Source organism: Bufo gargarizans, chromosome 1 (genome assembly GCF_014858855.1).
Source record: "Bufo gargarizans isolate SCDJY-AF-19 chromosome 1, ASM1485885v1, whole genome shotgun sequence".
NCBI classification, from domain to species: Eukaryota; Metazoa; Chordata; class Amphibia; order Anura; family Bufonidae; genus Bufo; species Bufo gargarizans.
Window position 1 is genome coordinate 324,364,904 of NC_058080.1, and position 20,725 is coordinate 324,385,628.

The 20,725-nt window shown below is 42.7% G+C and overlaps 1 protein-coding gene across 2 annotated transcripts in view; it reads right to left on the reverse strand.

The window, feature by feature from the left end:
• The window catches only part of LONP1 (lon peptidase 1, mitochondrial), a 210,536-nt gene that overhangs the window by 11,553 nt on the left and 178,258 nt on the right, over positions 1-20,725 (reverse strand). The window contains exons 16-18 of one of the 2 annotated variants that reach the window (XM_044305872.1): positions 12,987-13,195; positions 4,372-4,536; positions 1,312-2,590 (exon numbers count right to left, since the gene is read on the reverse strand). In XM_044305872.1, the coding sequence (XP_044161807.1) occupies positions 2,348-2,590; positions 4,372-4,536; positions 12,987-13,195 (617 nt within the window). In that variant the 3' untranslated portion in view covers positions 1,312-2,347. Of the gene's footprint in view, positions 1-1,311; positions 2,591-4,371; positions 4,537-12,986; positions 13,196-20,725 lie in introns of those variants that run through there. The other variant, XM_044305881.1, reaches the window with a different exon arrangement.

A 20,725-nucleotide genomic window follows, 5' to 3' on the forward strand; every position in this document is an offset into this window, starting at 1 on the left:
CAAACTTCGCACGGGTATATTTAATCCATTTCATTTTATGTTTCCGTGTGCCGTAAAAAGGTAGACAGTTTCCCCAATAACAGTGACCTATACAGTACACGCCCGTTTAACAATGACCTCCACAGTGCCCGCCCCTTTAACATTGACAGCCAAAGTGGCCGCCCCTTTAACAGAGACCTCCACAGTGCCCGCCCCTTTAACAGAGACCTCCACAGTGCCCGCCCATTTAACCACTACAGGACCGCCGAACGCAGGATTGCGTCCAGGTGGCGGCCCTGTTATTCCTCCGGGACGCGCCGGCGCGTCATCTCGCGAGACGCGAGATTTCCTGTGAACGTGCGCATACAGGCTCGCGCGTTCACAGGAAGTGCAGGTAAACTAGTTGATCTACAGCCTGCCAGTGGCGATCGTTTGCTGGCAGGCTGTAGATGCGATTTTTTTTAACCCCTAAAAAGGTATATTAGACGCTGTTTTGATAACCGCGTCTAACATACCTGCTACCTGGTCCTCTGGTGGTCCCTTTTGCTTGGATCGACCACCAAAGGACACAGGCAGCTCTGTAAAGTAGCACCAAACACCCCTACACTACACCCCCCACCCCTGTCACTTATTAACCCCCTGATCACCCCATATAGACTCACTGATCACCCCCCTGTCATTGATCACCCCCCTGTAAGGCTCCATTCAGACGTCCGTATGTGTTTTGCGGATCCGTGGATGATCAATGACAGGGGGGGTGATCAGGGAGTCTTTATGGGGTGATCACCCCCCTCTCATTGATCACCCCCCTGCAAAACACGGACACCACGGATCCACAAAATATGGACACCGGCAATGTGCTTTCCGCATTTTGCGGATCTGCACATTGCCAGAACTATATGGAAAATGCCTTTTCTTGTCCACAATTGCGGACAAGAATAGGACATGTTCTATAGGCTCTACAAAAAACGCAGTGTTCACCTGATCAGGCCTGATCTTGTGCGCACACTTGCGTTCAATCCGCCCCACCGCAGTGACAGAATTTTTAGGCTCCACCCAGGGGAACCTGCCGGCGCCTCCTTCTCCCATGCTGCAGCGTTGGCCAATCACAGCGCTCAGCTCATAGCCTGAGAGGCTTTTTTCTCTCTCAGGCTAGGAGCTGAGCGCCGTGATTGGCCAGCGCTACAGCATGGGAGAATGAGCCGACGGCAGGTTCCCCTGGGTGGAGCCTAACTGTAAAGATATCAGAGGCAATAACAGGAGAACGGAGCGGCGCCCAGGTATAACAGTAAGTGCAGGGGGGTCCCTGGGCGCTGCTCTACATGCCTGTATAGTTACTTTAGAAGTTTTATTCTGGTGAAAGGTCCCCTTTAAGAGGAGAGAAATCTGTTGGTCCATTGCCTCTTGATCTTCTTCTAGTCTGGAGTTTTCCATGTATCTGTCTGGAGGAAGATGTGAGAACTCCAAACGATACCCTTCTTTTATGATAGCGAGTACCCAGGGAGAGGCCTGAATATTTTCCCAGGCTGAGTGAAAGAGTTTTAGTCTTCCCCCAACCACTCCCCTGCCGTCATTGGGAAAAAGGGGCGAGCAGACTTGTCGGGGTTAAACAGAACCCCTTTCCTTTTCCTTTAGAGGCTTGACATAAAGAGCCTGATTCTTTTTTCTTTTGGTCAGGTCTATTACGTCTCTGGGGACGAAAGGAGCGCCTTTGACGATAGAACTTAGATTCCATCGGGAAACCTTTTTTTCTGTCTGACGCTTTTTTAAGTATATAGTCCAGTGCAGTGCCAAATACCCAATCGCCCTCGCCCTTGGGAAAGAACATAATTTATTTTTAGATGCTGTATTACCAGACCAGGACCTTAACCAGATCGCAAATGACCTATCGCAGGACCTTAACCAGCCCAAATGAATTCTTATTTGCACTTATTGGTGTATTTTAATAAACATTATTAAAAGATCTCCATTACAGAGGCGAGATGCATTGGATAGGGTGGCTGTTTTTGCTGATAACTTTACCATATCAGCTGAGGCATCTGCCAGGAAATTGGAGGCTTGCTCTAACATTGGTATGGAAGCCAGAATATCTTGCCTGGGAGTACCGGACTCCATGTGTTTTTCTAACTGTCCCAACCACAAGGACAAGGTCCTGGCTGTATAGGTCGCCGAGATCTCAGGTCTAAATATGGCAGTGGAGGACTCCCAAGTTTTCTTATTAAGAAGAGACTCGGACTTCTTATCCATGGGATCTTTAAGCAACTCTAGATCTTCAAAGGGTAATGCTGACTTTTTGGAGATCCTAGCCAAAGGGGCGTCGACTTTAGGAGTTTTGTTCTTAGGTAGTCGAGCCTTCTTCCGCAAATGGTTATTTCCTTTTGAACATTTTGGAAGCAGCTTGTCTTTTTTCAGGCTCTTTCCATTCATTCTGGATCAGGGTCTTTATATTATTACGGACCGGGAATACTCTTTTTCCTGTCCGCAAGACCTGCGAACATCTGGTCCTGAACAGATAATGGCTCTCTAGTTTCTTTAAGTTGATTGTGGCTTTTATGGTTCTTAATAGAGACTCTGTCTCTTTAATAGAACATAGAGGTCTTCCCGAGGCATCCTAAGAAAAATTAGAATCTGTGTCAGAAGAAATTTCACCCTCATCTATTTCAGAAACCTGTTCCACCATTGAGACATTTGAAGTGGAGGGTTTGGACGGTAGGGCGGACAGCTTAGCCTCTACAGCCGCACCGACTTCCTCTTTTATCATGGTCTCTTAAGCTCTCAACAATGGAAGGGGTTTCCTCCGAGACTACTCTGTTGCAGCATTTTTGACAGAGGTTTTTTGGAAGAGCCAGATAGCGCCTTTTTACAAATGGCACATTTCCTTTTCAGGGAAATACAGGCAGGAGCAAGTACAGGCAGGAGCAAGATTAAAGAGGACCTTTCATCAATATAATTTTATTTAAATGACCCCCCTACCTAATAGTCCGGCATCCACTGATGTTCCCCCTTTTTTTTTTTTTTCAAATCGACCCCCGAATCTTGAAATAACAGCCTTTTTCTTCTGCTGCAGCGTCTGTCAATCAGACGCTTTTTTGTAGGGGGCGTTGCTCAAGTCTTTTCTTTGCTATTCTCCTTGGCTGAGAGCGCAGCCAATCGCAGCGCTCTCTCTCAGCCAGGGAGAAGGAGCTCAAGTTCTCGCGAGAATCGCGAGAACTTGAGCTTCCTAACATCCGGGTTCCAGCGCCATCTTGGATTCCCCTGACGAGGATCGCGGCGGGTGAGGAAGCAGCGCAACGAGCGGCAGGGTAAGTATTAGAATATACCCCTAGACATAAGGGGTATATTCTAATACTTACCCTGCCGCTCGTTGCGCTGCTTCCTCACCCGCCGCGATCCTCGTCAGGGGAATCCAAGATGGCGCTGGAACCCGGATGTTAGGAAGCTCAAGTTCTCGCGATTCTCGCGAGAACTTGAGCTCCTTCTCCCTGGCTGAGAGAGAGCGCTGCGATTGGCTGCGCTCTCAGCCAAGGAGAATAGCAAAGAAAAGACTTGAGCAACGCCCCCTACAAAAAAGCGTCTGATTGACAGACGCTGCAGCAGAAGAAAAAGGCTGTTATTTCAAGATTCGGGGGTCGATTTGAAAAAAAAAAAAAAAGGGGAACATCAGTGGATGCCGGACTATTAGGTAGGGGGGTCATTTAAATAAAATTATATTGATGAAAGGTCCTCTTTAAGCTGTGTTTTAAGTAGGGAAAAGTGGAATAAAAATACAAAATCCATTAATAAAGTATATTACAAAAACGTTTATTAGGGCATTAGGGAATTATTATAAAAATTTTACTCAAAGGTTTAGTTGCTCTTTAAATGCTCTCAGATTGGTGAGGAAGGGGAATAACAGAAGTTCATGTATCACACCTCTGATGTTACTGTATAAACACTCTTGGTTGTCACTTGAAGCCTTCTTCCCATACAAAGACATGGAACACAAAACATATCATGCTGCCAGAATGTCTCAGCATTGGAAATATGAAATGATATCTCTGTTTTCATGTATGTGTCCAGATGGTAGCAGGCCATGGGTTGTGCATCCCTATTCTCAAGTGCATGGAGGCCATACAGTGTGCCTCCTATATCTATGTTTCATTTAGGGAATATCTAGTTCAGCATTTAAAATACAGTATACCTGACAGTAGCTCATCTCAGCAGTAAATAAGCATGCCGATATGGAATTTGGAGAAGATATCCTCATTCAGCCAATAACCATTGTGAAGAAGTATCGCACAACACAATAAAACCACCGACATAATTTTAGGCATGAAGCTTCTCTGTGTCTCTAGGAAATATGGTAAAAATGCTGTAAATAATGGAAGAACTAATGGATATCTGCATACTTACAGCTATTGTTTTTTCTTTGATACCACCTACAGGCAGGATTTTCCCCGTCAGTGACACCTCTCCAGTCATTGCCACATTTTGACGAGCTGGATGTCCCAAAGCAAGTGACAGCAGTGCAGTAACAATTGTGCAGCCTGCACTAGGCCCATCCTTCGGTGTAGCGCCCTAGACAGAACAAAGAAAATTACTATGATCTGCATTTTACAAAAATTAGATTGTAATGAGGTTAGAAATGTGTATCTGAGTTCAAAGATAAACACAGCATGTACACTACATGCCAAAAGAAAAAAAAAGAAAATAAATAGGGTCACTGGAGCAGATTTATAAAAACTGTCGAAAAATAAAAACGGTTATTCACAGGTCTGATAAATGAGGATATCAGAAGTCCCAGTCGATCACTAGCGTCATTTACTTAATAATAAAACACAGAGCATACACATCCAGCGAATTTATAAATGCTTATAATGGGAGCAAAAATCTAAAGTGTTCCAGCAGAGTTGACCCTTATGAAACGTAACTTTTAATCTTAGATAATTAATACAAGGAACCCACCACAGTGGTTCACCAGTGTAATATGTAAAGGAAAGATAGTGCTCAGATACAAATAAGATAATTATAGATACCTACACGGGGTACCCAGCCCTTGAGGCGGTCATGCAAATAGACGTAACCAGGGCACAGATTGGGGAGTGTCAGAAGTCAAACCTATCCCTGCACTCACCCTGAATTAGACCTCAGCCCAGGTACATCTCCTGATGATGGGGACTCCCTGTCCTCGAACCTGGACTGACTGCCCTTAGTGCACCCTGCTGCTAACATACGGTAAAGGGGTACCCTGTGATAAGACAGAATCTGTGTCACGGGTTCATAGTGTCACCCGTGATTAACAGCAACCCACGTAGATAAATAAGTCAGAAAGGTGCTGGGGTGTGGATCTCACATTCAGCACCAAAAACAAGCCTCTAACAGGGTGCCAAGGTAACCAATACCTCCCTTGGCTTTGTACACTCAACCCCGACTCGTTTCCCCTATTCATAGGTTCATCAGGGGGTGGTATAAAACCAGTAATGGGCAAAAACTGTTAATACATGATCAAGTGAGATATACTCAGATATAAATGGAGGATCCGCAGCCAGATAACGAGGATACTGGTGTGAACACAGGGCCATGGGGAACAACAGATAAGTCTCACCTGTAAATAAGAGATACACATGTATCAGGGGGAGAGATTGAAGATAGTTACCATTGACTACCCCAGGTACAACACTTACTTAGCTCAAAGCATGAGGTAAATTAAACCAGAAGCCCACAAGGATAAGGGGCCAACAGTCTGCCCGAAGCTGTGAAGGGATAATGAATCATTGCAATGTCAACATGGGATACAACTTGCTATACCAAGTGAAGGTCCAGTACTCTCAGTACCTCGCGTTCTAATGCCGTCCTGCTCCTCCCGATCGTCACACACTGTACTACCTACTCGATCCCAATAAGTACCCCCATGTTCACATGTTCAATCTGTGCGCGCTGGGACGCCGGAAGGATAACTTCCGGTCACGTGGTATCACCAGGGACTTATTTTTCTTAATGGGTTGCGGTTCATCACGGGTGACACTATGAACCCGTGACACAGATTCTGTCTTATCATAGGGTACCCCTTTACCGTATGTTAGAAGCAGGGTGCACTAAAAGCAGTCAGTCCAGGTTCGAGGACAGGGAGTCCCCACCATCAGGAGACGTCCCTGGGCTGAGGTCTAATTCAGGGTGAGTGCAGGGATAGGCGAGACATCTGACACTCCCCAATCTGTTCCCTGGTTAGGTCTATCAGCATGACCGCCTCAAGGGCTGGGTATCCTGTGTAGGTATCTATAATTATCTTATTTGTATCTGAGCACTATCTTTCCTTCACAGATTACACTGGTGATCCACTGTGGTGGGTTCCTTGCATTAATTATCTAAGATTAAAAGTTACGTTTTATAAGGGTCAACTCTGCTGGAACACTTTAAAACAACAAGCACCTTCACCAGTTTAAAACAACCTTTAATAATGTTCATTAAAATACACCAATAAGTGCAAATAAGAATTCATTTTGGCTGGGTAAATGGGTCAATACTGCAGAAAGGAAGAGATAACTCACACTCCGCGCTTGTCCTATAGACTAGTAAACCCTGCTTGCAAAACCGGATGGCCGCCCTGATAGGTGTGATCCTCTGTCAGGAACCTCCTACACGCCCTATATGTCCCTGACAATAAATATATACCACCACCTAAAGAGATCTATTACGAAGATCAGTTAATCGTCAGATGTCTGTGGTCCAAGTACAGATAAATAATAAATATAACCAGACATATAAAAAATGCTACATCAAAAGACAGTACTTAATGCCTTCAACAGAAGAACAGATATGACGATCTAGATACTTGCATATGTCCAAATGCGTTTCTCTGCACCATTCAAGGGTGTCGGTTCCTACATATATATCTCACCAAATAATTAATGATCAGATGCAAGAAGATAATCAATACCTTGCTAGATTAATGCCCACCACAGATGCTAATCAGACACCACATAATAGAATATATATATATATATATATATATATAATGATAAGAAAATAACCAGAAGAACAAGCACACATATAGTGGATATAAAAAGTCAAAACACCGCTGTTAAAATGTCAGGTTTCTGTGATGGAAAAAAAAATGAGACCTAGATAAATCATTTCAGAACTTTTTCCACCTTTAATGTGACCTATAAAATGTACAACTCAATTGAAAAACAAACTGAAATCTTTTAGGTAGAGGGAAGGAAAAAAAAAAAAAAAAAAAACGTAATGTGGTTGCATAAGTGTGCACACCCTCGTATAACTGGGGATGTAGCTGTGTTCAGAATTAAGCAATCACATTCAAAGTCATGTTAAATAGGAGTCAGCATACACCTGCCATCATATAAAGGTGCCTCTGATTAACCCCAAATAAAAGTTCAGTTGCTCTAGTTGGTCTTTCCTGAAATTTTCTTAGTCGCATCCCACAGCAAAAGTCATGGTCCACAGAGAGCTTCCAAAGCATCAGAGGGATCTCATTGTTAAAAGGTATCAGTCAGGAGAAGGGTACCAAAGAATTTTCAAGGCATTATATATACCATGGAACACAGTGAAGACAGTGATCATCAAGTGGAGAAAACATGGCACAACAGCGACATTACCTGGACGTCCCTCCAAAATTGATGAAAAGACGAGAAGAAAACTGGTCTGGGAGGCTACCATAAGGCCTACAGCAACATTAAAGGAGCTGCAGGAATATCTGGCAAGTACTGGCTGTGTGGTACATGTGAGAACAATCTCCCGTTTTCTTCATATGTCTGGGCTATGGGGTAGAGTGGCAAGACGAAAGCCTTTTCTTACGAAGAAAACGTCCAAGCCAGGCTACTGTCACGGACGGCATTACAGAAAACTAGAAGACACAAATGAAGATCCGACTGACTTGATCCAAAACTAAGGAACAAAAAGTGTATGCCCTAGCTCTCTCCCTTACTGCTCAGCCTATGCAAAAATCTCAATGGTAGAAAATTGCATACCCTCGTTCCTCGACTGTATGACACCTGAACACCCTATAATAGTGAGGTGACACGACCACCGGCTCCCTACACTAAATACGGAGAGAGTCAGGGTCACCTAGGATCAAGCCCACAGGAGAACAGAAATGAAGAAACAGACTTATCTTGTGGATGCAGCAGTAACAGCTTCTAGCATCAGCACACTCCAGGAAGTTGTATAAATCGCAAGGTAAGGCAGTATGGGGAGGAGATATATAGGGAGGCAATCACTGCTAACAGATGACAGCTGGGTGCGGGAGGAGAGATGTCAAAACGAAAGCAAAAGAAGATCATGCAGAAGGTACTGAAGAACAGCTAACAGAACTTCTCAAAGATCTGGTGGTGACAGCTACATTTTTTCAAAAACACATCTGAAGTCTCCCAAAAGCATGTGGGAAGAGGTGTTATGGTCTGATGAAACCAAGTTTGAACTTTTTGGCCATAATTCCAAAAGATATGTTTGGCGCAAAAACACTGCGCATCACCAAAAGAACACCATACCCACAGTAAAGCATGGTGGTGGCAGCATCATGCTTTGGGGCTGTTTTTCTTCAGCTGGAACTGGGGCCTTAGTTAAGCTAGAGGGAATTATGAACAGTTCCAAATACCAGTTAATATTGGCACAAAACCTTCAGGCTTCTGCTAGAAAGCTTAACATGAAGAGGAACTTCATCTTTCAGCATGACAACGACCCAAAGCATACATCCAAATCAACAAAAGGAAGAAGATTGAAGTTTTGGAATGGCCCAGCCAGAGCCCAAACCTGAATCCGAAAATCTGTGGGGTGATCTGATGAGGGCTGTGCACAGGAGATGCCCTCGCAATCTGACAGATTTGGAGTGTTTTTGCAAAGAGTGGGCAAATCATGCCAAGGCAAAATTTGCCATGCTGATAGACTCATACCCAAAAAGACTGAGTGCTGTAATAAAATCAAAAGGTGCTTCAACAAGTATTAGTTAAGGGTGTGCCCGAATTAATCTAACCATATTATTTTATTTTTATATTTTTTCTTCCATCTACCGAAAAGATTTTAGTTTTTCAATTGAGTTGTACACATAAAAAGTCACATTAAAAAGGTGGAAAAAGTTCTGAAATGATTTATCTTTGTCTCATTTTTTTTCACATCACAGAAACCTGACGTTTTAACAGGAGTGTGTAGACTTTTTATATAAAATGGAAAATTTGCTAAAAAAGTGAAATTTTCAAATTGCCCCTCCATTTTGCTGTAGTTCCTGTGGAATACTTAGGCTAGGTCTAAACGACATTTGTCGCGCAACATTTGGTTTTTGGAGGGCAGATTTTACTGGAATGGTCTTTAAGCACCATGTTGCATTTGAAGACACCCCCTGACGTATCCCTACAGTGAAAACCCCAAAAAGTGACCAGAACTACACCACCCAAGGGATTTTTAAGCACCTGACCCAGCAGGCGTTTCATAGAATTTATAAAAAAATTCAAATTACCCCAAATTTACTTGATGGGGAAGATCAGATCATGTGATATTTTTATAGATCCGGTCGTTACGGACGTGATTATATATATATATATATATATATATATATATATATATATATATATATATATATATTATTTATTTTACGTTTTACACAATAAGAACATTTTTAGAAAAAGAATCATGTTTCTGTGTTGCCATTTTCTTAGAGCGATTTTTTTTTCATTTTTCTGGCTATGGTCTTGCGTAAGGGTTCTTTTTTTTCGTGGGATGAGGTGATGTTTTTTAGTGCCACCATTTTGGGATACAGACGACTTTTTGATCTGTCGATATGTTTTTTTGGAGGTGAGGTTTTTAGGCATTCACAAAGTTCGTTTTCACAAAGTTTGCTGCTAAACTGCTTTTAGATCTTTGTTTCAGTTGTTTCTGTGATGTAGTGAAATATAATTACACGCACTTTTTACGACATTTATGCAAAGTCAGTATTTGCAGTATTGGCCCTTCCTTTTCAGGACCTCTGCAATTCGACTGGGCATGCTCTCAACTTCTGGGCCAATTCCTGACTGATAGCAACCCATTCTTTCATAATCACTTCTTGGAGGTTTGTCAGAATTAGGCTTCATGCACACGGAGGTTTTTTTTTGCGGTCCGCAAAAACGGTTTCCGTTGTTCCGTGTCAGTTTTTTCTTCCGTGGGTCTTCCTTAATTTTTGGAGGATCCACGGACATGAAAAAAGAAATCTAAGTCAAGTTTGCCTTTGAAATGATAGGAAAAAACGGACACGGATCACGGACGCGGATCACAATCTTGTGTGCATCCGTGATTTTTCACGGACCCATTGACCTGAATGGGTCCATGAACCGTTGCCCTTGAAAAAAAATAGGACAGGTCATATTTTTTTCACGGACTGGAAACACGGATCACGGACGCGGATGCCAAACGGTGCATTTTCCGATTTTTCCACGGACCGATTGAAAGTCAATGGGTCCGCGGAAAAAAACGGAAAACGGAACAACGGCCGCGGATGCACACAACGGTCGTGTGCATGAGGCCTTAGTGGGTTTTTGTTTGTCCATCCGCCTCTTGAGGATTGACCACAAGTTCTCAATGGGATTAAGATCTGTGGAGTTTCCAGGCCATGGACCCAAAATGTCAATGTTTTGGCCCCCGAGCCACTTAGTGATCACTTTTGCCTTATGGCACGGTGCTCCATCGTGCTGGAAAATGCATTGTTCTTCGACTAAACTGTTGTTGGATTGTTGGAAGAAGTTGCTGTTGGAGGGTGTTTTGGTACCATTCTTTATTCACGGCTGTGTTTTAGAGGAAAATTTTGAGTGAGCCCACTCCCTTGGATGAGAAGCAACCCCACACATGAATTGTCTCAGGATGCTTTACTGTTGGCATGACACAGGACTGATGGTAGCGCTCACCTTTTCTTCTCTGAACAAGCCTTTTTCCTGATGCCCCAATCGGAAAGAGGCTTCATCGGAGAATATGACTTTGCCCCAGTCCTCAGCAGTCCATTCACCATATTTTCTGCAGAAGATCAATCTGTCCCTGATGTTTTTTTTTGTTTTTTTTGAGAGAAGTGGCTTCTTTGCTGCCCTTCTTGACACCAGGCCATCTTCCAAAAGTCTTTGCCTCACTGTGCGTGCAGATGCGCTCACACGTGCCTGCTGCCATTCCTGAGCAAGCTCTGCACTGGTGGCACTCCGATCCCGCAGCTGAATCTTCTTTAGTAGACTATCCTGGCGCTTGCTGGACATTCTTGAACGCCCTGAAGCCTTCTTAACAAGAAATGAACCTCTTTCCTTGAAGTTCTTGATGATCCTATAAATTGTTGATTGAGGTGCAATCTTAGTAGCCACAATATCCTTGCCTGTGAAGCCATTTTTATGCAACGCAATGATGGCTGCACGCGTTTCTTTGCAGGTCACCATAGTTAACAATGGAAGAACAATGATTTCAAGCATCACCCTCCTTTTAACAGGTCAAGTCTGCCATTTTAACCCAATCAGCCTGACATAATGATCTCCAGCCTTGTGCTCGTAAACATTCTCACCTGATTTAACAAGACGATTAATGAAATGATCTCAGCAGGTCCTTTAATGACAGCAATAAAATGCAGTGGAAAGGTTTTTTGGGGATTAAGTAAATTTTCATGGCAAAGAAGGACTATGCAATTCATCTGATCACTCTTCATAACATTCTGGAGTATATGCAAATTGCTATTATAAAAACTTAAGCAGCAACTTTTCCAATTTCCAATATTTATGTAATTCTCAAAACTTTTGGCCACGACTGTAGATTAAATTTCTGCAAATCTCATTTACTTTGCTGGTACTGTAATTTGCTGTGCATTTTCCATTTGCAAATCCAAATAGAAAATGCACAGCATATACAGTACTTGTGGACAAGCCCTAATAGTTCAATTTCAAATGCAGGTTCTTAGTTTTCTTGCAGACATACGAAATGGAAGTCATCTGAGCTCTGACAACGAAAAACTGTTTACATTTTTCTCTCAGCTTTCATTGGTTTTTCACTTTAGTGAAGAAAAAAAAACTGAACACCCTAGCAACCATTAGTGCAAAGCGAACTGGCCAGTGTGCTTCATTTTTTTTTTTTATCCTTAGGCAAGATCATAGTATTAGAAGTCACCTTTAGGGTGCTTTCACACTTGCGTTAAACTTTTCCAGTATTGAGTTCCGTCCTAGGTGCTCAATACCGGAATAAAACTGAATAGTTTTATCCTAATGCATTCTGAATGGAGAGCAATCCGTTCAGTATGCATCAGGGTGTCTTCAGTTCAGTCACTGTACGGTTTTTGGACGGAGAAAATACCACAGGATGCTGCAGTATTTTCTCTGTCCAAAATTCCGGAAAACTTGCCGGAATGCCAGATCCGGCATTATTTTCCATTGAAATGCATTATTGCCGGATGCGGCCCCAAGTGTTCCGGAAAAACTGATCCAGTTTTGCAGTCTGCGCAGACCTTTTAAAAATGTGAAAAAGATAAATACCAGATCTGTTTTTCCAGATGACAACCAGAGAGACGGATGCGGTATTGCAATGCATTTGTGAGAAGGATCCGCATCCGGATCCTTCTACAAATGGTATCAGTTTGCATACAGATTGCAGGAATCCAAGAACGCAAGTGTGAAAGTACCCTTAAGGTCCCTTTCACACGAGCGAGTTTTCCGCGAGGGTGCAATGCGCGACGTGAACACATAGCCCCTGCACTGAATTAATTTCAATGGGTCTTTGTATATGAGCGTTTTTCACGCAGCCCTGGCCCCATAGAAGTGAATGGGGCTGCGTGAAAAACGCATTGCATCCGCAAGCAAGTGCGGGTGCGATGCGTTTTTCACTGATGGTTGCTAAGAGATGTTGTTTGTAAACATTTGTTTTTTTATCACGCGCGTGAAAAACGCATTGCACCCGCGCGGAAAAAACTAAACGCAATAGCAGACAAAACTGACTGAACTTGCTTGCAAGCATCCGGACCCAATCCGCAACGCCCGTGTGAAACCAGCCTTACACAGCTCAGAATGAATAAGCCATATCCTCACCTCTGGCACATGCAAATGAATGTGAGATGTCACTAGGAATCCATTATCAGGGTGTATCTTCATAAGGAAGGCACGTGCAAATGTGTAAGCAATTTTAGCGCTCTCCTTCATAACATCTCCAAGCTGGCCTGTTACTTCTAAGGAACCATCTTTATTTTCTTTGTCTAAAGGACGACGGAGGGATGTCTCAATAAAAAGGGTGGAACCACCTACAAAACGTAAGTTAAAATAAAAGTTAATGGCAACAAATACAAACTGACTTATGATCACACTAAGATATCACTTTTAACCCCTTCTACCCCGGGCCAGTTTTTGCAAATCTGACATATGTCACTTTATGTGGTAATAGCTTTGGAACACTTATTTATCTAAGCTATTCTGAGATTGTTTTCTCGTGACACATTGTACTTCATGATAGTCATAAATTTGAGTAAATATATGTCACCTTTATGAAAAAATTCCAAATTTACCAAAAATTTTGAAAAATTCGCAATTTTTTACATTTCAATTTCTCGGCTTTTAAACCGCAAAGCTATACCTCATAAAATATTTATTACTTAACATTCCCCATATGTCTACTTTACGTTGGCATCATTTTGTAAATGTCATTTTATTTTTTTAGGACGTTAGAAGGCTTAGAACCAATTCTTAAAATTGTTCAGAAAATTTCCCAAACCCACTTTTTAAGGACCAGTTCAGGTCTAAAGTCACTTTGTGGGGCTTATATAGTTGAAACCACGCATAAATGACCCCATTGTAGAAACTACATCCCTCAAGTTACTCAAAACGGAGTTTACAAACTTTGTTTTAGCAGATTTTACATTTGAATCAATTTTTTTTCTTTAACACATCGAGGGTTAACAGCCAAACAAAACTCAATATTTATTACCCTTATTCTGCGGTTTACAGAAACACCACACATGTAGTCGTAAAATGATGTAAGGGCACACGGCAGGGCGCAGAAGAAAAGGAGCGCCATAAGGTTTTTGTAAGAGATTTTGCAGGAATGGTTTTTAGATGCCATGTTCCATTTGAAGCCCCCCTGATGCACCCTTACAGTAGAAACACCCAAAAAGTGTCCAATTTTATAAACTAGGGGCTAAGGTGCCAGTTTTATTGATACTATTTTGGGATACAAATGATTTTTTAATTGCTCTATATTATGTTTTTTGTGAAGCAAGGTAACAAAAGAATGGATGTTTTGGCACCATTTTTATTTTTTACAACAGTCATCTGACAGGGTAGATCATGTGCTATTTTTATATAGCAGGCTGTTACGGACGCAATGATATCAAATAGGTCTACTTTGTTTGTTTGTTTCAGTTTTACATAATAAAGCAAAAAAAAAATATGTTTTTGTGTCTCCATTTTCTGAACGCCTTTTTTTCTTCTGCCGATCAAGAGGATGCAGGGGCTTGTTTTTTTTACATTTTTTTATTGGTACCATTTTTGGGTACATATGATTTGTTGATCATTCAATATTACACTATGGGGCAAGGTGACCAATAAATTGCTAATTTTGGCACAGTTTTCTTTTTTTTTTTTTTTTTAAACAGCGTTCACCTCAGGTGTTCGTTCATGTGACATTTTTATAGAGCAGATCGTTATGGACGTGGCAATACCTAATATATATACTTTTTATTATTTATTTAAGTTTTACACAATAGCAGTTTTGAAACGAAAATAAGAGATGTTTTAGTGTCTCCATAGTCTGAGAGCCATAGCTTTTTTTATTTTTTGACCGATCGTCTTAGGTAGGGTCTCATTTTCTGCTGGATGAGGTGATGGTTAGGTACTATTTTGGGGGGCATATGCCTTTTTGATCGCTTGGTGTTGCAATTTTTGTGATATAACGTGACAAAAAAATAGCATTTTTTTACTTTTTATTTTATTTTTTACGTTCATCTGAGAGGTTAGGTCATGTGTGATTTCTATAGAGCTGGTTGTTATGGACGCGGTGATACCCAATATGTATACTTTTTTTTTTATTGATTTCACTTTAACACAATAATAATTATTTGAAACAAAAAAAATTATGTTTTAGTGTCTTCATGTTCTGAGAGCTATAGTTGAGAGCTAAAGTCATTTTCTTATGTAGCGTCTCATTTTTGGCAGAATGAGGTGATGGTTTTATTGGTACTATTTTGTGGGAAATGCACCTTTTTAAACGCTTGGTTTTGAACTTTTTGTGATGTAAGGTCACAAAAACAGCTTTTTTTTTCCAAAATCTTTATGGTGTTTACGGACGCCGCAATACCTGTGTGTTTTTTTTTTCTTATAAAATCTGGGGAAAGGGGCGTTTTATTCTTTTTTTTTTTTTTTACTTGAAACTTTTTTTTTTTTTTAAATAAATTTTATTAAATATTTCTGACTCAATCTGGGACTTCAACTTTTGGGGGTCTGATCCCCTCTTCAGTGCATTACAATACATCTGCATTGTAATGCATTGCCTGTTAGTGTATTACACAGAGTAATACACTAACAGGTTGCCTAGGAGACCCAGCCTGAGGCTGGATCTAATGGGCTCTGTAGAAGGCAGGTCCCGAAGGTGCTGTGCAAGGCACCGGGCTGCCTTGTCACCCATCTGGTCTCAGCCACAGCAGTGTGGGGACCCGATGGGCTCCCTTACCTGCAGCAAACCCCTTCTATGTCGCAGTCAGCGCTGACCGCGGCATAGAAGAGGTTAATCCGCCGGCATTAGAAACAAGGGAAATGATAAATCTCCCCCTCTATTCATGGCTTAAATCCAATGCTGCAACTAGAAATGACTAGGCCCTACAGTAAGTTTATGAACAGGGCCCCCTCCCTCCCCCCCAGTAACCTATGTATGATACATTAGCCTGTTATGCCTGTACAGCATTTATACACGGATGACTGAGTTATTGATATTATCTGAGGGGCTCTATGGAAACACAGGTGAACGGGTATATCATGTGACTGCTCCTCTAAACATGCTTGCTGCAATGCATGCTGGGATTTTTACTTTCACTTTACAACTGCTCCTCCCACACAGGTCTGAGGAGATCCTCCAGGGAGGCATGTCATGGTGAACAGGTTAGAAAAATGATATATACCCAGTACATGTCACATGGTATAAATACTTCATGGTTTTGGCTATTGTCTAGGGCACTTTGGATTTTTAATATTTAGGGTGGCCAACCCCTTTAAACTCCTTAAGGACACAGCCTTATTTGACCTTAAGGACCAGGCCATTTTTTTGCAAATCTGACCAGTGTCACTAAGTGGTGATAACTTTAAAACGCTTTGACTTATCCAGGCCATCCTGAGATTGTTTTTTCGTCACATATTGTACTTCATGACACTGGTAAAATGGAGTAAAGAAAAATCATTTTATTTATAACAAATTTGCCAAAAATTTAGAAATCTTAGCAAATTTCCAAGTTTCAATTTCTCTACTTCTATAATACATAGTAATACCTACAAAAATAGTTATTACTTTACATTCCCCATATGTGTACTTCATGTTAGGATCATTTTGGGAATTACATTTTATTTTTTGGGGATGTTACAAGGCTTAGAAGTTTAGTAGTTAATCTTGAAATTTCTCAGAAATTTTCAAAAACCAACTTTTTAAAAGGACCAGTTCAGGTCTGAAGTCATTTTGTGAGGCTTACATAATAGAAACCACCCAAAAATGACCCCATTCTAGAAACTACACCCCCTCAAGGTATTCAAAACGGATTTTACAAACGTTGTTAACCCTTTAGGTGTTCCACAAGAATTAATGGAAAATAGAGATACAATTTCAAAATTTCACTTTTTTGGCAAATTTCCATTTTTTTTCCCAGTTACAAACAAAACTCAGTATTTATGGCTCTGATTCTGTAGTTTACAGAAACAGCCCATATGTGGTTGTAAACTGCTGTACGGGCACACGGCAGGGCGCAGAAGGAAAGGAATGCCATACGGTTTTTGGAAGGCAGATTTTGCTGGACTGGTTTTTTTGACACATTTGTGCCATTTGAAGCCCCCCTGAGGCACCCCTAGAGTAGAAACTCCAAAAAAGTGACCCCACAGGATAGGGTGGAAGTTTTGTTGGTACTAGTTTAGGTTACATATACATTTTGGTTGCTCTATATTACACTTTTTGTGAGGCAAGGTAACAAGAAATGTTTTGGCACAGTTTTTATTTTTTGTTATTTACAACATTCATCTGACAGGTTAGAGCAGGTTGTCAAGGACGCGGCGATACCCAATATGTATACAATTGTTTTTATTTATGTAAGTTTTACACAATGATTTCATTTTTGAAACAAAAAAAAAAAAATAATGTTTTAGTGTCTCCATAGTCTGAGAGCCATAGTTTTTTCAGTTTTTGGTCTATTATCTTAGTTGGGGGCTCATTTTTTGCGGGGTGAGATGACTGTTTGATTGGCACTATTTTGAGGTGCATATGACTTTTTGATCACTTGCTATTACACTTTTTGTGATGTAAGATGACAAAAATTTTTTTTTTTTTTTAAACATTTTTTTTTTTTTACGGTGTTCACCTGAAGGGTTAGGTCATGTGATATTTTTATAGAGTAACTTATTACGGACGCCGCGATACCCAATATGTATATTTTTATTTATGTAAGTTTTAAACAATGATTTCATTTTTGAAACAAAAAAAAATAAAAAAAAAAAATCATGTTTTACTGTTTCCATAGTCTTAGATCCATCCTTTTTTTTTTTTTTTTTGGGCAATTATCTTAGGTAGGGTATGATTTTTGCGGGATGGAGATGATTGTTTGATTGGCTCTATTTTGGGGTACATATGACTTTATGATGGCTTGCCATTACACTTTTTGTGATGTAAGGTGACAAAAAATGGTTTATTTAGCACAGTTTTTATTTTTTACGGTGTTCATCTTAAGGTGTTAGGTCATGTGATATTTTTATAGAGCCGGTCGATACGGACACGGCGATACCTAATATGTATACTTTTTTATTTATGTAAGTTTTACACAATAACCACGTTTTTAAAACAAAAAAATAGATTTTTGAATAACTTACCAGTAAAATCTCTTTCTCGCTCTTCCTTGGGGGACACAGGAGACCTTGGGTATAGCTCAGCTCCCTAGGAGGCTTGGCACTAAGGGAAAACTGTTAAGCCCCTCCTCCACAGCTATACCCTCAGCCTGGAGAGAGAGACTGCCAGTTGCGTGTCCAAGTAGTGAGAAAAGAATGTCCAACCAGTGGAACCAAGAGGCCAACTACCCAACGGGGTAAACAAATTCCGGAAACCGTGTAGAATAAAACAATGAATGGGTGGGTGCTGTGTCCCCCAAGGAAGAGCGAGAAAGAGATTTTACTGGTAAGTTATACAAAAATCTTGTTTTCTTGCCCATTTTCCTTGGGGGACACAGAAGATCTAGGGACGTTCAAAAGCAGTGGGAGGGACCACAGCTCCAAGGCAAAGCACCCGAAGGCATCAAAAACAGTCGCCTGCAAATCCAGGCGGCCCAAGGTAGCATCCGCCGAAGCCAGAGTACGCACCCTATAGAACCTGGTAAGGTGTGCAATGAAGACCAATCGCCGCCATGCACAATTGCAGGGCCGAAGCCCAATGCCTCCGGCTCTGGTGAAATAAATGGTGACCCCAAAAGGCAGACCGCTGCCCTTGGTGCGGTAACCTCAAAATAGCCATTGTGATGAAGCGGAGGAAAGCCACCCTGGACACCGTCAAACCGTTGCACGGACCTCCTGGAAACACAAGAGACCGAACGCCGACAAGAGTCGGAGATCGGAGATCTCCAAGTAGAACTACAAGGCCCAAACAACGTCCAATCAGTGAGGAATCTGTACCCGGAGACGGGAAGGGGAGGACGATAGTCCCGTCGAGATGAAGGCAGATACCACCTTCAGAAGGAAGAAAGGGACGGAATGGAGAAACAGCCCTGTCCTGGACAGCGACACCCGTCCGAGACACGATGGCAACAGAAACACAACTGTACAGAACAGAAGGAGCAGGGAGAACTTCTGTAACGGCTCCAAGGTAAAGATTGGAGCGCCGAGAGCTCAGTATGTAGTTCCGAGGGCGGTACGGAACGGTACAGAGAAACCAAGAATCCACTCCATGGAAGCAGGTCTGACAGGCCCAGGAGGACCAAGGGACGCTGGAAGAGGAAGGACAGCACTGACACTTGACACTTCAAGTGACAGAGTCCCAGTCCCAGGTCCAGGCCGGACTGGAGAAAGACAGAACCGTGGGGGAAAAAAAAAGGCAGAATCCCTGCTACTCTGTGAGACGCCCCGCTCACCGCCTCGTAGAAGGTGAATATCCTGAAGAACCCAAAGTGGAGGTCCCCCGGACCTGGATAATTGAGCACCCAAGAGAAGTTGGGTGACCTACCCGAGAAGAGCGGCCCGAACCCGGTAGCGGATCAGCCTGAAGCGCAGAGGGCGCCAATAGAAAGGACTCATACCACACTACATCCGAAGAGGAGGAAATGGTAGTAGGCGAGGGAACAGTAGTCCCGCCAGAGCCAACATAGAAGTCGAGTGGCACTGCAAACGGCACTCTCGACCCAGTGACCAATTGCGCCGGGAAGCAAGTGCGCGGGAGGACGAATGGGTACGCATCTAAGAACCACAAACACTCTCCAGGTGGAAAGGCCAACGGACATGGTGGATGAAACCAGAGAACGAGTACCACCCAGCTCGGTGCAGTAGAGAGCAAGTAGAGCCCATCTACTTATATATAAAGTATACACCCTTGAATACAATGGGCATTCATTTATTGCTTGTATGACAACACCTTAGGTTTATACAGGTGGAAAGAATGATCTCTTTAGAGAAGGGTGCAAGGCCTGTGACAAGCATCGTATCCCAAGAGAAAAAAGTATGTCGCAGGAGGAAGTGAGGCATACGTACGAGCAGCCCTGTAAGCAGTGAGAAGGCCAACCCACCTATGGGAGGAGAAGGCATACACGGCCCAAACAACGGACAGAGCGCACAAGAAAGTCCGCTCACTGCAAAAATAATCACTCAGCGAAGTGGATCAGCCAGAGTCCAACAGTATCAACGGAAGTGCAAAGTGCAACCTGAAAGGGAGTTATGCACAAGACTAGTACTGCATGCGATGGAACGCAAGCAGACCGCCCAGAAAAGGGGGGAAATGTACCTGGCAAACACTGCAGTCGGCAAGAGTGAAAAGGCCCGCCCCAAAAAAGGGGGGATGCCAAGGCCAGTACCTACTTCGGAAAAGTAGGACATACCATGCAAGCCTTCCACCTATGTTAGAGGGCCATGCTCATGGCCGGCAACGTAACCAGTGAGTGCAGTATTCCACCCAGAAATGGAGGTCATGCACATGGCCAGCATCGCATCTAGTTAGAGTGCAGTATACCGCCTATGGAAGGGGATCATGCACATGGCCGACACCGTATCCGGTGAGAGTGCAGTATTTCGCCTATGGAAGGGTTCATGCACCAGGCCGGCAGCGAATCCAGTGAGTGCAACGTTCCGCCTGTGGAAGGGGGTCGTGCACATGGCCAGCACCGCATCCGGTGAGAGTGCAGCAGTCCGCCTAGAGAAGGGGGTCATGCACAAGGCCAGGCCGCAGCCAGGGAGAGTGCAGTATTCCGCCTGGGAAGGAGGGTCATGCACCTGCAGCCACCAGAACTGGAGTGGGTGACGAATTCTGGCCAGAAAAAGACGCATGCACTTGGCCAGCGCCGTATCCCGGGAGAGGGCAAGAAAGTGCATAGGAGGGGAACATGCCCTGGCTAGCGCCG